Genomic DNA, 26,099 nt, shown 5'->3' on the forward strand with positions numbered 1-26,099 from the left:
AATGATAACCTTGATATAGTTTTTGACTGCATGTGCCAAACTTGTAGCTCTCAAAAATCTCTCAAAAATCTCAGTTCTCTTATTACCTCATGCTTGATTATTTCCGTGAGGTCTGTCAGCCAGCATCTAAACTTATTTCCATACTATTCAAACAGGAAATGACCTATTAACAAAGTAACTTTTAATAATGGAAACCACAGTCACCTAACATGTAGTGGCTAATGCAATGTGTCAAAAGATGTACTGGATAAAACACTTTGAAAAAGTACACACATACTCCATTACTATTGAACAATGCACCTATGTATTTAATTGGAGCTAAGATAACCTCTCTTGTTGACCTTTGATAACACCACTGAAGGATTCATGCCTGTAACTTTATCCTACGCCTGGGCTGATTTATCTGCAGTTAATAAAATAAAATGGATCTGGGTTTACATCACAGATCGGGTTGCATCTGTTCACTGATGAACCACTGATGGAAAGTAAGAAGCTCCAATATTTTTGGGAACTTAGTTGTTTAATATCATAAAGCTTTACAAATTAAGTTTAAAAGAAACACTCATGAGGAACAGCAATATGCAACTTGTCTTGTGCAAGACAACCTGTGGCATTGAACCTGGAGAGCTGGAGACAATTATAATCATAGAACTAGCAAAACGATCTGTTACAATACTGTAACCTCCCACACCGGGTTCGTATGCAAACCTGGCTCGTTAGCCGGCTCTGCTAACAGCCACGGGATTCAGCAGTAAGAAGACCACCTCGCACAAACAATATATGTCTCAGGTTGGTATGATTTGGGGTTCAGCCAAACAGAAACATTGTGATGTTCCTGTTACAGAAACCTCGATTTGAGCGAATGCTGTGTAAATACTGCCCACACACAATTGTCGGTGGGCACAAAATAACAGATCGTACACCCCATAAAATTATAAAGTGAGAATATTTATAACTTTTTGCTTTATGGAACAGTTAGTAGGAAAAGGAAACCAAAAAAAAAACCTGAAAGGGCTCATTTCAGTTAACCCAGTCCAAATGTGCACATAAAGTTGGAGCTCATCTTGAAGTTGTCCTTTTCACTCAGGCACTGGACCTGTGGTCTGCAGGAAAGCACATACCACATTCTGAACTTTGCTTGATTTAAAGTCTTTTCACTGTACCATTGTTGCAAAACAGCAAGTTTTATATTGTACAAGGCAGTGATTATAATCCTGACTCTGTATATTATGATTGTTAAATTGCATTACAACAGTGAAATTGCTCACATTTTATGTAGAACACAGTACAGGCCTTTTTGCCCATTGATGTGGTGCTGACATTTTAACCCATTCCAAGATCAATCTAATGCTTCCCTCCCACATAGCCCTCCATTTCTCCTTCATCCATATACCTGTAGCATATACAACACTCCAGCATAGTACAGGCCATTTGGCCCAGAGAGGTTTAGTAGCAGAGTGACCTGAATCGGACATGGAATACACCACAGCTAACTTTTCTTTTGAGAGAATGGTGTAGGTGATTCTGTTTCTTGCGTATCAGGAAGGGAACAAATTTGAGCTTTAAATTGAGTTTAATTTTTGTATTTTGAGTCATGTGACCAGTGAGGCAAAGTGGGCATAGCCCTAAAAAGGGATACTTCTCTTTTCCAATTAGAGGTTACATCAGATACTTGGATTGGCACCTGACTTGTAGCTCCATTTCTTACGGGGGCACATTTCCATTTTTTTGTTCAAATCTACCTAACTAGAACTGATAAACATTTTTCTCTGCTCAAATCAAGTAGAACATTCTGGCAAAGCAGTACTTTGGTTGGGGGGGGGGGGGTACTGGTGGGAAATTACTTCACAATTTATAAATGGTTATGGTAATTCCCACTCAACTTTCTTGCAAATGTCAAGAATATTTTAACCAGGCTGTAGTTAATTGTAGTTAATTGTATCTTAGTAGCGAAGGTCTTTTCTGGCATAAAATCTGAATGTTGTCTTGATCTTACAGCAAATAGATTTTCCTTTATATGATGACTGCTCTGGGTGATTTAAGAGAAAAATGCTGCTCATGAGTATATTTGTAATAAATGAGAGCCAGCAAAAGTGCTTAATTATTGACAAATTATATAATAAATGTAAGGGGTGGCTTTTGTCACTTTTCTCTGATTTAGTGGCTGCATGCTCTGGTGGCATCATTAATCCTAGTTTGGGTGGTGACAACAATGAGTGGTAGAGATTTGAATATCCAACAAAGGATTGTTTCTCGTGCTATTACTCATGTAAGCAGCAGGTGCACTCATGAGCTTCACTTTTGTAAATTCAGGAGACAACAAAATGTCATCATTGGTAGAGGACTGATTTAAATCTCTTCTCAGCTTTTATTTCAAATAATAACAGAACCTTTTCATAGGCTTGTTAGTTTGCTCAGCTGCTCACCAACCACTAATTTTGGTAATTGATAAATGCTTTGGGTGAGTGAACATAACAGGAATTTAGACATACAAAAGCTTTGAACATTAGAGCCTGTTTGGCTATTTTAAAGCCAAATTTAAGAAAAGATTAAACAATGCAGTGTGCCTAGACGTTCTGGCTCAAATAATACACATGCCAAGGAAGTTGGACCATGCAGCAAAGGATGGTCACTCATTTAAGCTCTCGCTAGGGTCTGCCCAAATGATACATTGAGCAATTCAAAGATTTATGAATTTCTCTTGTATATAAATTTAATACAGATATCATTTAATATCTGTATTAAATTTATATACAAGTGTCCCCCGCTTTTCAAACGTTCGCTTTATGAAACCTCGCTGTTATGAAAGGCCTACATCAGTTACCTATTTTCACTAACAGAAGGTGTTTTCACAGTTACGAAAAAAGGCAGCAGTGATAAAGGCAGCGCGCGAAAAAAGCAGTGCACGCCCTGAGCAGCCAAGCTCCTCCCCCAGAACTGCATTCTAGCCAGCACTGCTTAAACACGTGCCTGTGAGCAGCCATTAGCAAGATGAGTTCTAAGGTATCGAAAAAGCCTAAAAGAGCTCGTAAGGGCATTACACTTAATGTAAAACTAGACATAATTAAGTGTTTAGACCATGGTGAATGAAGTAAGGAGAAAGTGTAGAAGTTGACGAAGATGATGTTGAAGAGGTTTTGGGATCCCATGACCAAGAACTGATAGATGAATAGCTGATGCAATTGGAAGAGGAAAGGATAACAATCGGAACTGAATGCAGTAGCAAACAGACTGGAAGTGAAGTCGTCCAGGAACTGAACGTGAAGCAACTGCATGAGATTTTGGCTGCAATGATTGCAGAAAAGTACGACTTTAATTTTGAAAGGGTATGTAGCTTTAGGGCGTATTTGCAAGATGGTTTGAGTGCTTACAAAGAACTGTATGATAGAAAACTGTGCGAGGCTAAGCAGTCAAGCATACTGTCATTTTTCAAGCCTTCCGTATCATCCACAGCAGACGACGAACCACGACCTTCGACATCGAGGCAGGCAGACATAGAAGATAACCTGCTGCCCTGATGGAAACAGACAACGATGAGATGACACCTCAGTGTCCCACCACCCCAGTGGTCCCAACCTCCGAGTCACGGACCGATATCAGGCTGCGGAGAATGCAGCGGTAGCCGGGATGCACCCAACATATCTTTAAGAAAAAAGCCAAAATAAACAAGCCAATTAATTACGTGCTGGGCGGCACCTAATTGATTAGCTTATTTCGGCTTTTTTCTTAAAGATGTGCTGGGTGTGTCCCTGGTACCACTGCATCTCTGCATTCTTCGCAGATTGGTATCTGTCAGCGGCCTGGAGGTTGGGAACCACTGCACCACCCCAACCTCCGATGACTCAGCCTAACACACCATCATCAGTGTGCTCTGCACTGTCTTCCCAATTCCGGTAAGTGATACTACACTGCACATACTTTATTTCTACTTTATATAGACTGTGTATTTTTATGTGTTATTTGGTATGATTTGGCAGCTTTATAGCTTAAAGGTTACTGGAGAGAGTGTTTCTGCCAAGAGCACTTGCGCCATGTTTCTGCCGAGAACGCTTACGTGAGATTTTCACTACAGAGAACAGTGCAGCAATGACTGTAGAAAAGTATTTCTACTTTATATAGGCTGTGTATTTATCATATCATTCCTGCTTTTACTATATGTTACTGTTATTTTAGGTTTTGTGTGTTACTTGGCATGATTTGGTAGGTTATTTTTTGAGTCTGAGAACGCTCACAAATTTTTCCCATATAAATAAGTCGTAATTGCTTCTTCACTTTACGACATTCCGGCTTACGAACTGTTTCATAGGAACACTCTACCTTTGGATGGCGGGGGAAACCTGTATTTCGTAAAGGATGCTAGCAATTTGTCTCCATAACACATAGCAAAATAATTTTATTTTGGATAGAAGGCTTGTTTTGGACTATGGCAGTCTAACTGTGATCTTAATCATCACCATTAGTGTCCATTTTGTTCATAAGTGCCAATTTTATAAAAGGTCATGCACATTATTGCTTGGACAGGATTCGTTACTATTTATTTTCTTCCGCTGCCAATTTGCTCTGAGGTATTCCACAAATGTCTTTTCAGCACACAAGGAAAACATTTGAGATCCCTGCTACCTCTGTAAGAAGTTCCATAATTCTAGTTACCTAGCATCTCTACTTGTTTCACTATCCATTTAAATGATTAACATCTTTTATGTTAAAAATGCATATTGTCTCTATTAACTGGTTAGGCATTCCATCCATCAACAACTCTGTGTAAAGATATTTCCAGTATCATCTTATTTAGTAATGGTTTAAATGAAGACTCTTTGTTGCTGACACAAATTCTTCAATATTATAAAACCCTCATTAAATCTTCCAAAAGCCTTATATTTCCTTGGGAAAAAAACTGTCAATGTGGTTTCCTGTTACTGACATTTTGCTTTTGAATTAGAGCCCAGAGTCTCTAATTTAATTTAGAAGAATGAAGGGGGATGTCATTGAAAACCATTGAACGTTAAAAGGCTGAGATAAAGTAAGATATGGAGATGTTTCGTATAGTGGGGGAGTCTAGGACCAGAGGGTACAACCTCAGAATGGAGAGATGTCCATTTAGAATGAAGATGAGCAATTTCTTCAGCCAGAGGGTGGTGAATCTATGGAATTCATTGTCAAAGGCGGCTGTGGGGGCCAAGGCATTGAGAGTATTTAAAGCGGGGGTTAATAGATTCTTGATAAATTAGGCTGTAAAAGGTTATGGCGAAAAGGCAGGAGAATGGGATTGAGACAGAATTGGATCAGCCATGATCAAGTAGCAGAGCAGACGCCATTAGCCAAATGACCCAATTCTGCTCCAATATCTCATGGTCTGTTTAATTTGTTATAGGTACATTGTAGAAGAGATACGAAGGCCAATGTCAATAAGAGTACCATTAAATAATTAACCTCTGAATTTTGTTTTAACACCAAGTTCATCCACATGACCATCAGAGTAACTGAAGATTTTTACCCACCAAAACTTCTATAACCCCATATTCTACACAGAGCCTTAGCATGTCTAAAAGTGCTCCTGCGACCAACAATATAATTAAACAACTCAGGGTGGCGGGGGGGGAAGCGCCCGAGTTCCAACACATCAACATTCAGCTCTTCCTACAGACAATGCCTGTTTTATGTGTGAAGTGAATAGTCTTTGTTTCTCACATCACAGAATCCTCTGCTAACTTGGCAAAGCCAAAAAAATTCCAAGCCTTCAAGTGAATTTGCATTTGTCACTTTCAATTGGTAGTTAGTTAAAATGCTGCTGTTGTCCAGCAACAGAACCCATGGCTTCAGCTTATTAAATACTCATCCTTGAACGAAGGTCCAGGCTTTTGACTCATACATGATGGAGGCACTTCTGGCATTTATCACCCATAAGGTAGCAATGTGCTGCTTTTTGAACCACTGCACACTTTGTCGCAAAGATGCTGTCGAGTAGGAAATTATTCAATTCCCCCCCCCCCCAACAATCATGAAGAATCAGCAATACATTCCCAGCTCAAGAAGTGCCCACATCCAGATCAAGAAGCTGTACAATTTGAACAAATGAGGTGATCGTCTAAGCTGTGCGGCCTGAGGCGGTGTGTTTAGAGATAAAAGTGAGAGCTGCAGCAACACATCATGTGGATGGTCTACTTGACAGCAACAGTGAGTGAATTTTAAAGGTAGTGGATGGGATGCCAATTAACAGAGCTGCTTTGCTCTGGATGATGTAGAAATTTTTGACCATTGTTGAGCTCCACTCACCCAGTTAAATGGCAAACATTCTGTCACACTCCTGACGTGCCTTTGCAGTGATGGAAATGCTGTGGAAATCTGTCATTCACAGCACAATATTCATCTTTTCATTTACCCCATTGTCGTGTATATCAGTGGTCCAATAGATAGCTGTTCAAAGGTGGCTCCACTAACCCTTCTTTACAATGATTCATCATTCATCAGGATATTGGCGGTGGGGGATTTAATAACAGTATTTCTAGTGAATGTCAAGGGTAGGTGATAATGATCCAGTACTTCGGTTGTGCAAGTGTTGCCACTTTTCAGGTAAATCTCACTATCAACTAGGTCTTGCTGCAAAAAGCCATGAATGATTTTCCAAGGACACATAACTGGAACTAAATATTGTCCTTTCACCCCACTTATGATTAAACAATGAAAGGAAGTTCTTTGATTTAAAAAAAGGCAAAGATGGCTGAGTTTAAGGGTTTGCCCTGAAGAACTTCCCCAGCCACGTCTGGGACTGGGGTGATCAGCCCCTAACAACCACAGTCATCTTACCTTTTGTTCAAGTTTATTGTCATTCAACCATACACATGTATACTGCCAAGCAAAACAATGTTCCTCCAGACCAAGGTGCACATAGTACAGGCACATCAAAGTAATATTACTGCCAATAAAATGACAATAAAATAATTTCAGACACCAGGTAAAAAGTAAACAAAATAACACTATTGGTGCTTCATGCAGGCAGCAGGAAGTTCAGCAGTCTCATGGCCTAGGGAAAGAAGCCTATTTCCCTCCTAATGCTATAAGTACCTCTGGCCCAATGGTAGCGGCTCAAAGAGATTGCTGGACCCCTAGGATGAATCATTTACAATGCTATGGGCCCTGCGTACGCAGTTCTCCTGATAAATATCTCAGATAGGTGAAACAGAGAACCCTATTATCCTCCCAACAGTCCTCACAATCCTTTTGCAGGGACTTGTGGTCAGATGCCGTGCAATTCCCGTAACAGACTACGACGCAGCTGGTCAGGAAACTCACAACTGTGCCCGTGTAACAGTTGATTGGGGGTGGGGGAGGGAAGAGGAACCTCAATCTCCTCAAGAAGAGGAGACACTGCTATGCTTTCTTGACTAAAGAGGTAGTGTTGTGGGAGTAAGTGAGATTCTCTGTTACGTACACTGCCAAGAACTTGGTGGTCCTAACTCTCACCACACAAGAGCTGTTTACATGCAGTGAGGAGTGGTCTTGTCCACGCTGAGACTCAGGTTGGTGTGCTCACACCATTCTACCAGTTGCTCTGCCTCCACTTTGTACACCATCTTGTTGTCAACTGTTGATGAGGCCAGCCGCTGTCATCAGCGAACTGGAACTAGCAATGCACTCGGGTCAACAGCATAAGTGTCAGCAGACTAAGCCCATAGCCCTGTGGAGTGCCAATGTGGACTGACTGTGACCCTTCTATTAAAAAGTCTAAATCCAGCTACAGAGAGACGTGTTGTGACCCAGTGAGAACAGCTAACCCACCAGCTTCTGAGGGATATTAAATGCCAAGCTGAGGTCAAAATAGCATTATCCTGGTGTATGAGGCACCATTTTCCAGGGGGGACAGGACGGAGTGGAGTGCAGAGACAAAGGAATCATTTGTGGACCAACTTGAGCGGTAAGCGAACTGGAAGGGGTCCAAAGTAGCCGGACAATGGGGTTTAATGTGATACAAAGGCATCTGTTAGTCTTGTGAGACCATGCATTTGTGCCTTGGAAGGTTTCCAGGGCACAGGCCTGGGCAAGGGTGTATGGAAGACCGGCAGTTGCCCATGCTGCAAGTCTCCCCTCTCCATGTCACCAATGTTATCCAAGGGAAGGGCACTAGATACTGTGATACATAAACAGCCACTCAAAGCACTTCATTATTGTTGAGGTCAGTGCCACTGGACTGCAGTCATTAAGAAAGGTTGCTGTCACCCTCTTGGATACCGGGATAATGGCAGCTGCCTTGAAGCTTATGGGGACAGTGGATTGTTCCACGGAGAAGTTGAAGATGTCTCTTAGAATCTCTGTTAACTAGGCTACACAGTCCCTCAGTGCCTAACCAGGTATGTTTTCACACCTTTCAGCTTTACACAAATTAATCCTGGCTAAAGTTTTCCTCACATCAGCTGCAGCCAGACAGAGTACCTGCTTCTCAGGTGGGGAGTGGGTGGGCCTTCCTCATTGGCACATCATTCTGTGCACCAAATCATGTGTAAAAACACATTCAGCATATCAGGAACAGCAGTGTCATTGTCGTTGATGTACAGGGTGGACTTGTAGTCTCTTATAGTCTGAATGCCCTGCCACACATACCTCATATCTGAGGTGTCACAGAACTGGCTGTATATTCTATGTATCTTGCTGGGTATTTGTTAAACAGGTTATCACGTTACCTGGGTTTTTTTTAATGCCATACACTGTCAAAGGTTGTCATTGTCACCTTGCTTCTGGAATTTGGCCCTTACTTTCCAAATTTGGACCAAGGTGGCTGAGAGATCAGGAAATGAGGCGCCTTTATTAGAACTTGGAGATCCAAAGCAGAGTAATGGTAAGAAAGTGCTGCTCAGTAGCATTGCCCACAACACCTTCGATCACTCTGCTAATGGCTGAATGCTTACATAACCAAGTGTAATTGGCTGGATTGGATTTGAATTTATTTTTTCTTAAGTGAGCAGGATTTTTAAATTAGGCCAACCCAAAGCTCAGCTGAAACAAGTTTGAGTGGAGATACACTTTGGTCTAGAGCAGGGGTTCCCAACCTGGGGTCCTCAGATCCCTTGCTTAATGCTATTGGTCCATGGCATAAAAAAAGGTTGGGAACCCCTGGTCTTGAGCATTATCATCAGGGCATTTTTGTATCATTTGTACTTTGATGTATTTTGGTTTGCTTATTCATTTCATGGTAACACATGGTGTGAATAAAATTGCTGCAGATTAATTAGGTCTCACAGGAGACAGAAATAGATCTTCCTTTTGCAGCTGCCACTAAAGTCTTTCCTTTGCGACCATATACTAGGCTTTGCCATTTTTGTAGATTATAATGTTTCTCAGGTTTCCTTCTTCAGTTATCTTTTTTAAATTAATCACGACCATTCAAGACTGGGTATATTCAGATTTGCTCAGTATGATTGCTGATCTCTGCCTTTAATCGTGGAGCTAAGGGTTCGTCACAAAGTCCAGACTACATCCTGCAGACACGCAGATCCACGAAACAAGGAGGAGCTGGCTTCTCCTGCATTACACTTAAAAATCTGAGAAATCACAAATTTATTGGTAAAATAAAACCTTGACTCATTTGTCACATCTGAAATAACATCCACCAGCACATCTGTTGTAACTGAGTGGGGTACCTGGCATGATTCTGCACTATAAAGGTTCAGCAATTTGTAAGGATGTCTGAATGATAACATTAATGGACTAATTCTTCAAACATGCTTGTTAGGGTCAAGCATACAATGCCTGTAGCTTCAGCAAAATGAATTTGATCTCACGACATTGTACAATGGAGGTATAGTAGTGGGTGGAGATATGGCTGTTTTTACTTCTTTACTTGTCAGGATGGTTCTGTATTCATCTGATCATCATGAGCAAAGGTTAGACCTCCCATCTTTTCCTTCTGGAAGAGGCTCCCAACACTTCCTTGGTGACCATTCATTTGGTGCCATCCATCAGCTTCCTGTCACCTTAAAGTTCTCCACCACACATCAACCAACAGCCACTTACCCACAATTCTTAGTGAGAAACTGACTGGCTGAATGACACTAAGACACTAGAGTTCAAATCACCAGGCCTCATGTAACCAAGATTGAGGGTTTGCTTTGCAGCTCTCAGACAAGGTTCACCTTCAGCTAAAAATTTGGATGTTACATTATGTCATACACAATTCTATGTAACAGATTTTAAAAATTACCTCAGAAACTCTCAAAAGTGCAGTGAAATAAACTTGCATCCTCAAAGTGTCTGGATATTTCAAACGCAAATGTAGGTTGTAAAAATTAATGGCATATGAAAGTGCAAAGACTTTGGACTAAAGAGTCTTTAATGTGCTTGGTGGCTGCAATTGGATATCCTTTATCTTGGTCCAAAATTATGAGAAACTATTACAAAGAATATGCACTTGTACAGTGCTGATCACAATTCAGAATACCTCAAAGTACTTCTTAAATATAGCTAGGCATGTAATGTAGACATCATGGCAGAGAAGTTGCATGCAAAAGTAATTAATGATTTAGTTGAACAATAAATTACGAGTGAAATCACATATTCTTGTTTCAGGACAAATTGATTTTTCAGTGAGAGCTCCAAAAAATAAAATGCACCCATTGCAAATTAAAGGGAGAAACTATGTTCAAATATGCTGATCCTAAAAACCATTTCAGATAGACATGGCCATTTCGCATCTTGTGATAGACACCACACCCTGATATGTAAAGAACATATGCTTCTCTTTAACATGTCAGAGGCCTAGGAAGACATTTTGCACCTGAAGAACTGGCTCCATATAACTGTATTTCTAAGTCATTATGTTTCTACCATAAACTTCATTGATTTTGATTCCCTACTGGATGTCTGATTTCATTGCAGGTAAGCTCATGTTGCCTCATTACTCCTGCAATCATCTTATCAGCTTGATTCTGCAAGGGCGATACTCCCCTTTGAGCTCTGTAATCAAATCTCAACATGAGCATAGTAGGTATTCAGTATCCTATGCTTTAAATATCACCTAGTTTCTTAAGCAATGCATTTCTTAAATACCACTTTCTTGAAAAGCATTTGAGAATTTATTACAATAGAGTTAATGCATTCAGACAGTAAATAAAATTATTATGCTAAAATTATTCCCATTATCCTTGAGCAAAATAAAGGTTTATTCATTATTTTCCCTGGTCAGATACAAATTTAAAGCATCACACTGTGCTTTTGAATTGATCACGAAAGATGGTCTTGATTTACTGTAAATATCTGTACTGCCCAGACAGATCACTCACATTGGCCTCCAGAGAATTTCAGCTACTAAGCAAACCATTTTCTCTTCAGACACTTACTTCTATATATTTAGTTTCAATTTACCTTTCAAAATGTTTGATTATTGAACAATTGAAATTGCTATTAGAATTGTCATTGTATAATAAAAGTAAACCTAATCTGTTCCTATCAAAACTTCATTTAGGAATTATTAGGAATGCATGCGTTTATACAGGAAGATCCCTAATTATACAAATACGCTCAGATTTTATGTACAATTAACAAGAGATAAGAACTTCAAAATTACAAGGAAATACAAGCTCTAGCATAGTCCAAATTCACAGAGGACATGAACTCATTAGTTACAGGAATAACAATCCAGCATAAAACTTTAATTGATACTGGGCAATCTGTCCGCTGTCCCAAATGCATTTTTGTAATTATATAGCTAAAATACCAATTAATGTTTTGTGATACTGCATATATTGATCTGGAACAATGACTTAATCAGATGGATTTAACTTCCCTCTGGCTCTGTAATTGATTCTTCCTTCTTTTCGCTCCCCTCCTACACGAACGCACAATAAATTCTGCAGTGAACTGCACAGCGGTGTAAGCTTTTCGTGCTGCCATTAAATTCTATCTATCTGAAAAAGATTAATTTCAAGAACATTCAACCACCATCCCACCCCCTCCCATTAAACAAAATAATAAAGAATAAGCAGAAAACACAATCCAGCAACCTGCTGCTGGGCAGAAAGCAAGCCAGACAGCCTTCATGTGCACCTCTCTGCGCATCACGACATCTTTACCTGATAAGCACAGTTCTCTTGGTGTACCATCTCAGCACATGATATGAAAAGCGGCCACGACTGACTAAAAGAATTAAGAGCTGCCGTTCGTAATTCAGATTTAAAGCATCTGGGAGGATAAATGCCAATCCCTGCAAGGCACGAAGCTGGTATCAGACAAAAATGGATGCTTCTGCTGCAGCTGCAACCTGCGTAATGGCTCTGTCTTCGTCTGCTCAGAGCAGAGTGGATCGCAACAATTCTCCTCAGGGAGCCAGCATCTATCTGGGACGGCAATGGAGGAGGAGAGGGGAGGGGGAGGGGTGAGTCAACCACCACGAATACAATCAGCCAATTATACCGTAGTCACACAGAGAAACAGAGCTGTTTTGAGGCGGGCGTGACCTTTTGGTGGTTTGTGAAAGGAGCTCGCTGATGTGGAAAATTCCTAGTGTCCATCAAACAGATGAAGACAAAAGACAAATCAATGGTTTAATTGAGTGAATTTAGACCTCAGGCACGAATCCTGCACTTACGAATGTAACTGTAAACTATGGAAAACCTGAATTCACATTTATCCCCTTGATATTGACACAACACGCCAATTCACAATATTTATTCCATAAAAAAGTGGAATAATTCTTGCTTCTGAGCATTGACTGCAGCACTGTACGATGTAGATTTTTAGAGTTATGGAATTGTTTCAAAAAATTACATTGAGAGATGTTTTAACCACGTTTAAATTACAGAAAACTAATACAATAGTGTTTGGATTCATGCAATTTCCTTAGGGAACTCCAATATAAATTAGAAATTAGGCAACTCCAATATAAATTAGAAAGGAGGAAAGTTTAGCAACAAAAGCAAATGTTAGAGGGATCTATAATGATATATGTACCACTAGAGGCCTTGTGTCACAATAGGCCTTAAAGGATCACTTTTCCCATGCCTGCATCTGAAAAAGCCAATTAAACCCACATCCCTACCCCTTCCCTGTAGCCCTCAAAAGTCTTCCTTTAAATGTATTTTACAGTTTTCTCCTAAAGTTCTTCTTTCAATCTGTTTTCACTTTCCCCCCACACAGCACATTGAAGATAGTATGATCCCTATGAAGAACCCTCCTCACGGAGGGTGTTTTTTCATCTAGCTTAAAAAGTAATATTAAAGAACACTGATATATTATGAACTTCTGCAAGTTAAACGCCAACTCATTAAGAGAAAGAAATAATGCCATGTGGCTGATTGGTAATCTACAACAAACTTATTTTTAATATAAACTTTACTTTTATTTGGATGAAAAATATTAAAGCTGAACAACAACCATTTTCCCGTTTTCCCATATCACCATCAGGATAAGAAATGGCAATGGCCAAAGCAGTGTGAGGTGGCTTTCAAAAAGGCGAAGGAAATGATGTCAGACACTGTAGTCACATATTATGATCCTTATTTTCCATTGAAGCTTGTATGTGATGCCTCACCTTATGGTATAGGTGCAGTCATGTCACATGTTATGAGTGAAGGCATTGAGCCTTTACATCATGTTCCCTTACCGCTGCGTAGAAAAATTACACACAAATTGACAGAGAGGCCTTGCAGTCTGGGGTGTGAAAAGTTTTACCCAGTACTTGAATGGAAAAGAGTTCACCCTCATTACTGATCATTAAACATGAGTGTCCATTTTCAACCCTCAGAAGGGTGTAACAGAAGCAGCATGAATGCAGAGATGGGCTCAGTTTCTTGGAGGACAAAATTACAATATTAATTTCAAGAGGACAACGAATCATGGAAATGCAGATGGATTTTCCCATTTACCCTTGGACAAGGAAATAGCTGAAAACTTTAGTAAAGAGGACACTTCTCTTGACATGTTCTTCCTAATGCAAATCATAAGTCTTGCCAAAGGGAAACCAGAGATAATTCCACACTCTCTCAGGTCTGCACATCACCCAAAGTGGCTGGAATGTGCAGCAGAAATCCCAGTCTCCCCATTTTTTCCAGTGCCAGACCGTGTTGTTTGCCTTATGTGGCGATGGAGAGTTGTACCATCTAAGATGACAGTTGATGTGTTAGAGGAGCTACATGCCAGTCACCTGGGCATGGTCAAAATGAAAGCATTGGCCCAAAGCCTTGTCTGGTGGCCTGGGATAGAACAGCTGTTTGAGCAGCTTGCCATGCACTGTTCTGGATGTCAACGTCCAGAAGATACTAAGAGCAACTTTCTGTCTCAAGGAATGGCCTGTATTGTCATGGCAGATGATTCATGAGCACAATTTTTTGGTAGTAGTGGGTGCATCTACAAAGTGGCCAGAGGTGTTCCCGAAAGCCTCCACTACTGCCTCACGTACTGTTGATGAGTTCAGAAACCTCTTCAAGGACTGCTGTTCCAGAACACTTAGTCAGTGACAATGGACCACAGTTTGTTGTGAAACAGTTACAGTCGTTCTTGAAAATGAAAAGACATTACATCTGCACCGTATGACCCAGCTACAAATGGATTGGTGGAAAGGGTTATCCAGAACCTAAAGAACACACTGCGAGAATGTCAGAACACACCTTACTGGTACTGAATAAGAATCTCACCAATTTCCTCCTTGCATATCGCAATGCACCACAGTCCACAACCCACAACTCATCAGCTATGCCATCCCTTGCAATCACACTTGGATCTCCTGAAACCCAAACTCAGAAGGAAAATGCAGGACAATCAGCTGAGACAAATCGAAAGCTTATCAAACAAGGAAGTTCAGTGTTTCACTACTGTCAAAGCAGCCCAGGTGAGGGACTACAGAGGTGATCAAAAATCAATACTCAGAAAAATTAAGGACAGGACTGGACCACTCTGCTACACAGTGGAGATTGTGTCTGATATCATCTGGGGACAATATATTGATCTGCTGAGGAGAGCAGAGTCAACTGTTAGAGAAGAAGGGTGTGCAGAGCTGGCAGAACCACTTCCTGCAGTCCCACAGACAACTCCTACAATCATCACAGAGGCTCCAGAAGCTGAGATTATTTCCCAGCTGCCAAACGGAGTGATTCCCTCTTGTGGGAAGACATTATCCCACAAGAGTAAGTAAACTACCACAGGGATTAAATCTTTATGCCTGAATCGGATAATTTAAAATTTACTATGCTGCAGATGTCAATTTAGTAGTTGTACTATATAGTATACTGATAAATAAGTATACAAGTTAAGATAATTCCATGTTGAGTTGGAGTTTATAGCTAAGCAGGGAGGAGTGTTGTGTATTCAGTATTTCAGGAACATTTGAGTAATATAACTATATAGTTTGATTAAGCATTCGTGTTTGTTTAAATAATTCATTACTAGTTATATATAAAAATATATGAATTGCATATGTCATCATTCCACCAAATCATACGTGCGCACCTCACTTAATGTAAAAACAAAACTAAGACACGTTATTCCCAGACTCCACGTTTTTGCTTTCAATTAGTTTTTTGTCATTATAAAACATAACAAAACTCAGTTAAAGAAGAAAATATACAGCGTGAATTTCTCTACTTCCCTGTAAAGAAAATCATATTCAATGTCCCATTCATTATATGTGAATCAAATTCCAAGCAACTGAAATTCCCAAATGAGTTCTTTCAATGGTATTCTGTTCTTCTCACAGAGCCAAAACACCACCAGCAATATATAGTACAAATTGTGATAATGTAAAATATGACATAAAACTATAAGATATAGGAGCAGAATTAGGCAATTTGGCCCATCAAGTCTGCTCCATCATTTCTTCATGGCTGATCCATTTTCCTCTCAAACCCAGTTTCCTGCCTTTTCCCCATGCCCCTTCATGCCCTGATCAATCAAGAATCTATCAACATCTGCCTTAAATATACATAAAGACTTGGCCTCCACAGCTGCCGGTGGCAAAATAAATCATTTTTGTGAACCTCCTTTGAACCCTCTACAGTTTAAGCACACCCTCTCTCAGATAAAGGGCCAAAATCTGCTCACAGTACTCAAATGAGGCCTCACCAATGCTTTACAAAGTCTCAACATTACATCCTTGCTTTTATACTCTAGTCCTCTTGAAATGAATGCTGACATCTCATTTGCCTTCCACACCATAGACTCAAACTGCAAATCAACCTTTGGGGAATCCTGCACAAGGACTCCCAATCCCTTTGCACCTTGCTTTTTTGATATTTTCTCTCCATTTAGGAAATTGTCAACCCTTTCATTTCTTCTAGCAAAGTGCATGAACATACACTTCCCAACACTGTATTCCATCTGCCATTTCTTTGCCCATTCTCCTAATCTGTCTAAGTCCTTCTGTGGCCTCTCTACTTCCTCAAAACTACCTGTCCCTCCACCTATCTTCATATCGTCTGCAAACATTTCAACAAAGCCATGAATTGTATCATCCAATCATTGACATATAACGTAAAAAGAATTGGTCCCAACACAGATCCCTGTGGAACACTGGCAGCCAACCAGAAAAGACACCCTTTATTCCCATGCTTTGCCTCCTCTCAATCAGCCACTGTTTTATCCATGCTAGAATCTTTCCTGTAATACCAAGGGCTCATAGCTTGTTGAGCAGCCTCATGCGTGGCATCTGGTCAAAGATCTCTGGAAATCCAAGAACACAACATCAATCAATTCTCCTTGTCTATCCTGTTTGTTATTTCTTCAAAGAATTCGAATGGATTCCCTTAAGGAAATCATGCTGACTACAGTCTATTTTGTCATGTGGCTCCAAGTACCCTGAGACCTCATCCTTAATAAATGACCCCATCATCTTCCTAACCACTGAGGTCAGACTAACTGACCTATAGTTTCCTTTTTTCAGCTTCTCTCCCTTCTTGAAGAGTGGAATGATATTTGCAATTTTCCAGTCTGCCAGAACTGTATCCAATATTTGTCTCTCAATCACCATTACAGCAAGTTGCTTTGTCACTATCAGTCATTTGGGGAGTTTGATGTGTATGTATCAGTCGCCGTGTCTCTGACACATCAACAGAAATCATATTTCGAAGTACTTCATAGGGACACCTTAAGGAAGCACCTAGTTAAGTGCAAATCTTGCTTTATTTATCCAGCCAAACACAATGCCCCTCCGTCCTCTTTGACCTTGTCAGGGCAACTGATCTGTCGGATCATGCCTTTACTCCATAAACCATATTCCAAATTAGCTTTGCAAATATCCATTTTTAACATACAGAGCCAGCTAATCACTGTACTTCAATAAATGGAATCTTGTCAGTTCACCGAACTTTCATATGAAGAATAGGTTAAAGCTCTATACTTGACCGCATCTTGTTTCCTTACTGTTTTAGAGTTTTTGGATGGTTTAGTTGACCATGCAGCATTTCCAAACATACGTCTTCTGTTTCTTTTTAATCAGCCCTTTTTAAAATTAATCCAAACCATTCACACACTTGCCACCATGATAAATCATGTTCTGAGTTTTGAATCCAATGTCCTATTTGGTTATGCAACATTTCCAGTAACTGTCTAACACAACACTGACCTATTCAAACTGTTTACATACCTTTGACTTAACCCAATCCTCACAGCCCTCTCTAACACACACCAGTTCTCCAGACATGATAAACAGCAACCATTCTGCCATTCCGTAAATAATCCCTCACTTATCCTTGTGATTGAACTACACCAGCTCTCAATAAATATGTAAACTTTCATTATGACATATAAATATATCCTGAAACTCATTCTAAACTGCTTACTTACAATTTCCTCTATCCCTTTTTGTCCTTAAATATTAGTTTTCTGACTCAGACTTACAAAGCACTCTTGATCAGCTCTAGCGAGTGAACTCTTAATCATTTTAAGCATATTTACAATGAACTAACTATCTTCTCACAACTTACTTCTTTGCAATGCTTTCAGGGAATCCTCCTAATCTCTCTTTCCTGGCTAGCTGTCTTTCTCTTTGCTTCTGTTTTTAAAGTGCCTCGGGTCATTTTTTTTAAAATTAAAAGTGTTATTTAAATGCAAGTTGCTTAGAACCATCATTTTGAATAAAATTTCTAATTCATTGTTAAATTATGCTCTAACACTTAAAATTGAAATTACAAACCCAAGTCCCAAAACCTAAGATGAAATGATAATATGCTAACCCACCGTGCCATTTGTTCCCTCAAGCAATAGCCTTTAATTAAAATTTTTATTTGAGTGGGATATATTATGTTATTAATTCCTCATATCACAATTTTTCAAAATACAACTTGCCAAAGAGTGAAAATTCATTCCTTGGTCATCTCAAACTTAAATACACCGGATTAATTATACTGCTGGTATACTCACTTACTACCAACAAGCATGTGTTAAAATTACAGTTTAACGTTGCTTGAGAAAGAAATTTCACAATTTCTATGTAGCAAGTCAGAACAATGTTCAAGAAGATATCAAGGTAAATCATCCTTGATCCCTGTCCTTAGTAAAAAAAAATATGGTTTGTATGTCATCTAGCCAAATCTATCCATACGCAAGTACATTGAGATAACACAAAGAGAAAACAAAAAGAGAATACAGAATATTGCATTAGAGTTACAGAGAAAGTGCAGCGGTCTTAGATTAATAAAGTGCACAAGCCATGATAAAGTAGATTGAGGGGTCAAGCGTTTATCTCTACTCTATAAAAGTCTGTTCAAGAATCCTATAACAGCAGGATGGAAACGGTCCTTGATCCTGGAGGTAGGTGTAGGTGTTTTCAAGCTATTGTATCCTCTATCTGAAGGAAGGGGGGTGGGTGCAGAAGATGAGAGGATGACAGGATAAGGTGGTCCTTAATTATGGTGGCTACCATCCCAATGCCGTGGCAAGTGTAGGGTGTCGACAGGCTGCTTTGCATGACAGACTGGGCTGCATTCACAACTCAACAATTTCTTGAAGTATTGGGCAGAGCAACACACACAAAATGTAGGAGGAACTAAACAGGTCAGACAGCATGGATGGGAACAAACCATCAAAGTTTTGGGCCAAAACTCTTCATCAGGTCTGACAAACTTAGTGATTCTCAAGAAGTTGTACAGGTAAAATGCTGGTGAGTTAGTTCTCCTCAATCTTTGAATAAAAATGCAATTATATAATCGTGGGCTTATCAACGAAACATCAAAGAAGGAGGGTGCCCACCTGATGACCCCAATGACGTACCTACCCTCCCTCCTTGTCACAACTCCAAACCCACTGCCAACATCGAGAGTGCTGACTTAACATAGGGATTGAAACATCAAGTCCTAGTAGCTCTACTGTTCTACTGATGAGATGAGGAAAAATAACTTAATTTTAATTATCTTTGGAGTAAGAATTTTTTGGTCCCAAAAACTCTTGGGAGGCTGAATTCATGAACATATTCAAAGCTGAGGTAAGTAAATTTTAAGTCATTTAACAATATTCTTAAGGATTATAGGGATAGAGTAGGAGAGTAGAGTTAAGGAATGTTGAATCAGTCATGACCTTGGTGAAAAGCAGAGCTATGAGGGACCAAATGGACTTTTCTTGTTTCCATTTCTTATGGCCTTACATCAAGCAGGAAACTGTACAGGTGTTAACACCAAAACCAGAATTAATTGCATGGGCAGGATGGGCTGAATCGCTTCCTGCTGTACATTAAGCCTCTCATTAAGTGCAGAAACCAGTCCAATTTTAGAACAGATGAAAGTATTAATTTAGTCTCACTTTCAGCTTCTAGATGATAGAGTTGCTGTAACTCTGAAGATCCACGAAACAGCAGTTTGCACCTCAAAGGTCCACAAAACAATCGTTTGCACCACAAGAGACCAATTGATCGATCATAACAGGCTCCTAGTTAAAGCAATATGAAGCTAATCACATTTCCTTATGATCCCCGTAGTCCTACAGCTTTCCTTACTTCAAATATTTAATCAAATTTCACTTAAAAGATACTATATTCTGTGTCCTGGTCAAATCCTATGGTAACGCATTCTATGCACTAACAAAACTCCATAGAAAGATTTCATCCTACTCCTCTAGAGATCATTTTAAATTGAATAACTCCTCCTTCACAGAACCAAGCATAGAAATAGAGGCAAACAACAGGAATTCTGCAGATGCTGGAAATTCAAGCAACACACATAAAAGTTGCTGGTGAACGCAGCAGGCCAGACAGCATCTCTGGGAAGAGGTGCTGCCTGGCCTGCTGCGTTCACCAGCAACTTTTATGTGTGTTGATAGATATAGAGGCAGCAAGATTGACGGACAGCACCTCACTCAATCCCAATGTTATTATTGTTGCTGTGGCACATACAGGAGCACATTACTGGAAATATGATAGAAAAAGCAGCCATATGACCAGAGGTTATGGGAACTAATCTTAAACATGAGAAATCCTGCAGATGCTCGGAATCCAAAGCAACATCCACAAACTGCTGGAGGAACTCAGCAGGTCCGGCAGTATCAATGGAAATGAATAAACAGCCAACATTTCAGGCAGAGACCCTTCTTCGGGAACTAACCTTTTTATTTCCTGAAGAATAAAAATCAAAGAACTTTTTCCACCAACTTATATATTTTGCAAGAAATTGCTTGATTTAAGTAAACCCATGAAGATGGGTGAAATGGACTTTGTCACATTGCACACCACCTGCCTGATTGCAATTCAAGCCACATTCTTTGGTGAAAGTGTCAGTAGACGCTTATGTCAAGAGCAAGCATACCCTTGTCCTTTATCTACATGCACATACTTTCCAGTGGCTGTCCAGTTAATTCCAAATCCTGCCTCCTTAATTTGGGGGTCACTGAAATGTATTTCATTACCCTATTACTAGTACTAGTTAACATTGTCCTCTACTGGCCGATGTGTTTGCCCTTCATCAACTTGGGAAGGTGGGAAAAAGGCTTAAATATTTTGAACATTTTTGTTTTGTGTGGATTTTGTTTACAGGTCGGGGGAAAAAAATCAGTTTTCATTAAAGGAAAGTATGATATTGTGGGGTAAAAGAAGTAAAATACTGCAGACTCTTACTTAATAGGATCATTTCCTACTGGTTGCATACATTCTACCATCTTTAGAGTAAGGGGGAAACATAAATATGAATGAGACGCAGAATTTGGACTCAGAAGACCTTGCTTTGTTTGCCGCAAGCTTGTTTACACTGCTGCCTCTGTTCAGCTGAGAGACAGCTGTGCGTTCATCCAAATAATCCAGCATAATCACTACTTTCCCTCAAGCTGAACTCATTTTCTAAATTTGAGGTCAGATTTTGATATAGGTGAAGAAGAGGTTATCCCTTTAATCTTCTGTTTCCAGATCTTAACACAGAAAAAGAACCTTCTGCACTGATCTGGCCTTTTTTGACTAGATTCACTGCTCCAGAAAGTTGTAATGAATTCACAATATTCTTATATCCATGCATTAACGCTTTCCTGCAATTTTTGTATTATGTTTATTTAAAGGGAAAATATGTAAGTATGAAATATTGGAGGTTTTTTGATGAAAAATATATTCCCAGCATCACTGGTGTGATAGCCACACTTTATAGCCCTAATATTGAACAGTCAAAAATTCAAAGAAATTCCAAACTGACACCCATGACTTACTTACAATTAATTGCATGTAACATTAAAGGAATAGACATAAATGTGATTCATGCAGATACTCATTTTAGCATTCCATGAAACACTTATGAATTGCATCCAAAGCCCTACCTGGATGTCCATTTTTAATGTTTGTCACCAGCTGCACAAGGATTTTTCACATTCATGCCTAAGTTTGCCTTCCACTTCGTTTTGTGTCCAGTTGAGGATTAACTTTTAAGCATATAGACTTTTTATAATCTTGTATCGCTTTAAGGTTTTCTGAGCCCTAGCTTCTGGAGTCTTTCCCAAATATATTAAGGCTCCAATGTGTTGAGTGGATCAGCCTAATCCGTCTATTAATCTCCCCCTTCTTTTGGCTTTGAATATGTATTAACCTTGTGCTTCAAGTGACTAAAAATAGATTCCATACTTGATGCATGTGACACAATGAAATGAAGCAAGATAGCAAGGAATACAGGAAGGGCAGAGGTCACATAATGGATTTACAGGAGTTCTGACAGGAACTGAAATGAGGATAAGCTTTTCCTCCCATTCACAAACTACTGTATATTATTTTCAAAAATGTACTTGTTAGGTGCACTTGAACAAAAGAAAATAAGAAGCAAACTGCTGAAAGAACTTAGCACGTCCAGCATTGAGTACGGAGGGAAAAGAATTGTTAACATTTTAGGTCCCTGCTTATCACCCTCCAGCCTGTCTGCACCTTCACTCATCTGCCTCTTTCCTTTTTTACCATGTCTGTTTTTATAGTTCACCAAAGGGCCATTTCTGTGCAGTACTGTATATGAAATGTTAAATACCAGAGGGCATAGTTTAAAGGTTAGAGGGGGAAAGTAGAAATGCGATGTGCAAGGCAACTTTTTTTGCATGTCGAAGTAATGTCTGAAACATGCTGCTGGGAAGGTGATATTAGCAGCAATGTTTAAAAGGCTGTTGAACAAGAAGGGAATGGGGGATGGATGAGATGGAATTAGTTTAATTTGGCATCAGGGTCAGCAAAGATATGGTGGGCAAAGTTCCCTTCCTTGCACTGCACTATTCTATGTTCTGCCCCTGTCTCTCGTCTCCACCACTCTCACTCCTCCAGCCCTGCTGGCACTTTGGCCCATCATCCCTCACTTCTCCTCAGTCCACCTATCACCTACTAGCTCCTATCTCACTCTTCTCCCTCTGCTCTCTATACCACTTTTAGCTCCAGCTTCCAGCACCTGTGGCCTTGTGTCTCCATGGAAAGTAAGGCTTTGCACAGCTTTTAAGATTTAGATTTTTTTCTGACTTTACCACTGCATCAAAGAAACCAAACACTGCCAATTTACGTACAGCAAAAGTTTATACCATGAGGAAAAACCTCAAAACCATTTTATTGATCATTTTGGGGAAATTATCACCAAATTAAACTTCACCACATTAACCACAAATGCAATTTAAATACATGCTTGCTTAATCTCACCTTGTCCAAACCAATATTATACAACACAACTCGTATTTGACACATCCATCAGTTTAAGGAGACTAAATTAAGACCATAAGACAAAGGAGCAGAAGCCAGCCACTCAGCCCATTGAGTCTGCTCTGCCATTTTATCATGAGCTGATCCATTCTCCCATTTAGTCCCACTCCCCTGCCTTCTCACCATAACCTTTGATGCCCTGGCTACTCAGATACCTATCAATCTCCGCCTTAAATACACACAATGACTTGACCTCCACTGCCGCCCGTGGCAACAGATTCCACAGACTCACCACCCTCTGGCTAGAAAAGTTTCTTCGTACCTCTGTTCTGAATGGGCACCCTTCAATCCTTAATTCATGCCCTCTTGTACTAGACTCCCCCATCATGGGAAACAACATTGCCACATCCACTCTGTCCATGCCTTTCAACATTCGAAATGTTTCTATGAGGTCCCCCTTCATTCTTCTCAACTCCAAGGAGTACAGTCCAAGAGCGGTCAAACGTTCCTCATATGTTAACCCGCTCATTCCCGGTATCACTCTAGTAAATCTTCTCTGAACCCTCTCCAATGTCAGCACATCCTTTCTTAAATAAGGAGCCCACAGTACTACAAGTGAGATCGTACCAGCGGCTTATTGAGCCTCAACATCACATCTCTGCTCCTATACTCTATTCCTCTAGAAATGAATGCCAACTTTGCATTCACCTTCTTCCCCACCGACTCAACCTGGAGGTTACCCTTAAGGGTATCCTGCATGACGACTCCCAGGTCCCGTTGCATCTCAGAACTTTGAATTCTCTCCCCATTTAAATAATAGTCTGCCCGTTTATTTCTTCTACCAAAGTGCATAACCATACACTTTCCAACATTGTACTTCATTTGCCACTTCTTTGCCCATTCTTCCAATCTATCCAAGTCTCTCTGCAGACTCTCTGTTTCCTCAGCACTTCCGGCCCCTCCACTTATCTTTGTATCATCAGCAAACTTAGCCACAGAGCCATCTATTCCATAATCCAAATCATTGATGTACAATGTAAAAAGAAGCGGCCCCAACACGGACCCCTGTGGAACACCACTGGTAACCGGCAGCCAACCAGAATGGGATCCCGTTATTCCCACTTTCTGTTTCCTGCCAATCAGCCAACGCTCTATCTACGTATGTAACTTTCCCGTAATTCCATAGGCTCTTATCTTGTTTAGCAGCCTCATGTGCGGCACCTTGTCAAAGGCCTTCTGAAAATCCAAATACACAACATCCACTGAATCTCCCTTGTCTAGCCTACTTGCGATTTCCTCAGAAAATTGCAATAGGTTTGTCAGGCAGGATTGTCCTTTAAGGAAACCATGCTGTGTTCTGCCTATCTTGTCATATGCCTCCAGGTACTCCCTAACCTCATCCTTGATAATCGACTCCAACAACTTCCTAACCACTGATGTCAAGCTAACAGGTCTATAATTTCCTTTTCGCTTCCTTGCCCCCTTCTTAAATAGCGAAGTGACATTTGCAATCTTCCAGTCCTCCGGAACCATGCCAGAACCTATTGACTTTGGAAGATCATCGCTAATGCCTCTGCAATCGCCACAGCTACTTCCTTCAGAATATGAGGGTGCATTCCATCTGGTCCGGGAGATTTATCTACCCTTAGACTATTTAGCTTCCTGAGTACTTCCTCTGTCGTAAGTGTGACTGCGCACACTTCTCTTCCCTGCCACCCTTGAGTGTCCAGTATATTGCTGATGTCTTCCTCTGTGAAGACTGATGCAAAATACTCGTTCAGTTCCTCTGCCATCTCCTTATCTCACATTACAATTTCTCCAGCATCATTTTCTATCGGTCCTATATCTACACTCACCTGTCTTTTACTCTTTATATACTTGAAAAAGCTTTTAGTATCCTCTTTGATATTATTTGCCAGATTCCTTTCATGGTTCATCTTTTCCCTCGTAATCACCTTCCTAGTTTCCTTCCATAAGGTTTTAAAAAACTTCCCACTCCTCTGTCTTCCCACTAATTTTTGCTTCCTTGTATGCCCTCTCTTTTGCTTTAACTTTGGCTTTGACTTCTCTTGTCAGCCACAGTTGCATCCTTTTTCTATTCGAAAATTTCTTCTTCTTTGGAACATACCTGTCTTGCGCCTTCCTCACTTCTCGCATAAACTCCAGCCACTGCTGCTCTGCCGTACTTCCCGTCAGTGTCCCTTTCCACTTAACTTTGGCCAGTTCCTCTCTCATGCCATTGCAATTTCCTTTACTCCACTGAAATACTGACACATCAGATTTCGGCTTCTCTTTCTCAAATTTCACAGTGAACTCAATCATGTTATGATCACTGTCTCCTAAGGGTTCCTTCACCTCAATCTCTCTAATCACTTCTGGTTGATTACACAATATCCAATCCAGTACAGCCGATCCCCTAGTGGGCTCAACAACAAGCTGTTCTAAAAAGCCATCTCGCAGACAATTCTACAAATTCTCTCTTTTGAGATCCAGTGCCGACCTGATTTTCCCAATCCACTCGCTTGTTAAAACCCCCACAATTATCATAACACTGCCCTTCTGACAAGCCTTTCTATTTTCTGTTGTAATTTGTAGTCCACATCCCTGCAGCTGTTTGGAGGCCTGTATATAACTGCCATCAGGGTCTTTTCACCCCTGCGATTTCTTAGCTCAACTCATAAAGATTCTGCACCTTCAGATCCTCTGTCACCTCTTGCTAATGATTTAATATCATTTCTTACCCATAAAGCCATGCCACCCCCTCTGCCTTCCTGCCTATCCTTCTGATACACCATGTATCCTTGGACGTTCAGCTCCCAGAGACATGCATCCTTTAACCACGTCTCAGTGATGGCCACAATATCATACCTGCCAATCTGTAGCTGTACAACAAGATCATCCACCTTATTCCTTATGCTGTGTGCATTTAAGTACAACACCTTAAGTCCAGTATTTGGTACCTTTTGCTTTGATTGCACTGCAACTCATCCCAATAGCTGCAAACTTGCCCCATCACCTGCCTGAACTTCCTGACATCTTTACTGCTCACCATCTTAGA

The 26,099-nt window shown here is 40.3% G+C and overlaps 1 protein-coding gene across 8 annotated transcripts in view; it reads right to left on the bottom strand.

Annotated features, from left to right (window-relative positions):
- schip1 (schwannomin interacting protein 1) overlaps nucleotides 1-26,099 on the bottom strand; it is a 214,553-nt gene that overhangs the window by 126,854 nt on the left and 61,600 nt on the right. Inside the window, exon 1 of one of the 8 annotated variants that reach the window (XM_072255445.1) lies at nucleotides 21,700-21,873. The exons of 6 other annotated variants lie outside the window; for them this stretch is intronic. In XM_072255445.1, coding sequence (XP_072111546.1) covers nucleotides 21,700-21,711 — 12 coding nt within the window. In that variant the 5' untranslated portion in view covers nucleotides 21,712-21,873. Of the gene's footprint in view, nucleotides 1-12,059; nucleotides 12,262-21,699; nucleotides 21,874-26,099 lie in introns of those variants that run through there. One more of the 8 variants, XM_072255444.1, reaches the window with a different exon arrangement.

Source organism: Mobula birostris, chromosome 4 (genome assembly GCF_030028105.1).
Source record: "Mobula birostris isolate sMobBir1 chromosome 4, sMobBir1.hap1, whole genome shotgun sequence".
NCBI classification, from domain to species: domain Eukaryota; kingdom Metazoa; phylum Chordata; class Chondrichthyes; order Myliobatiformes; family Myliobatidae; genus Mobula; species Mobula birostris.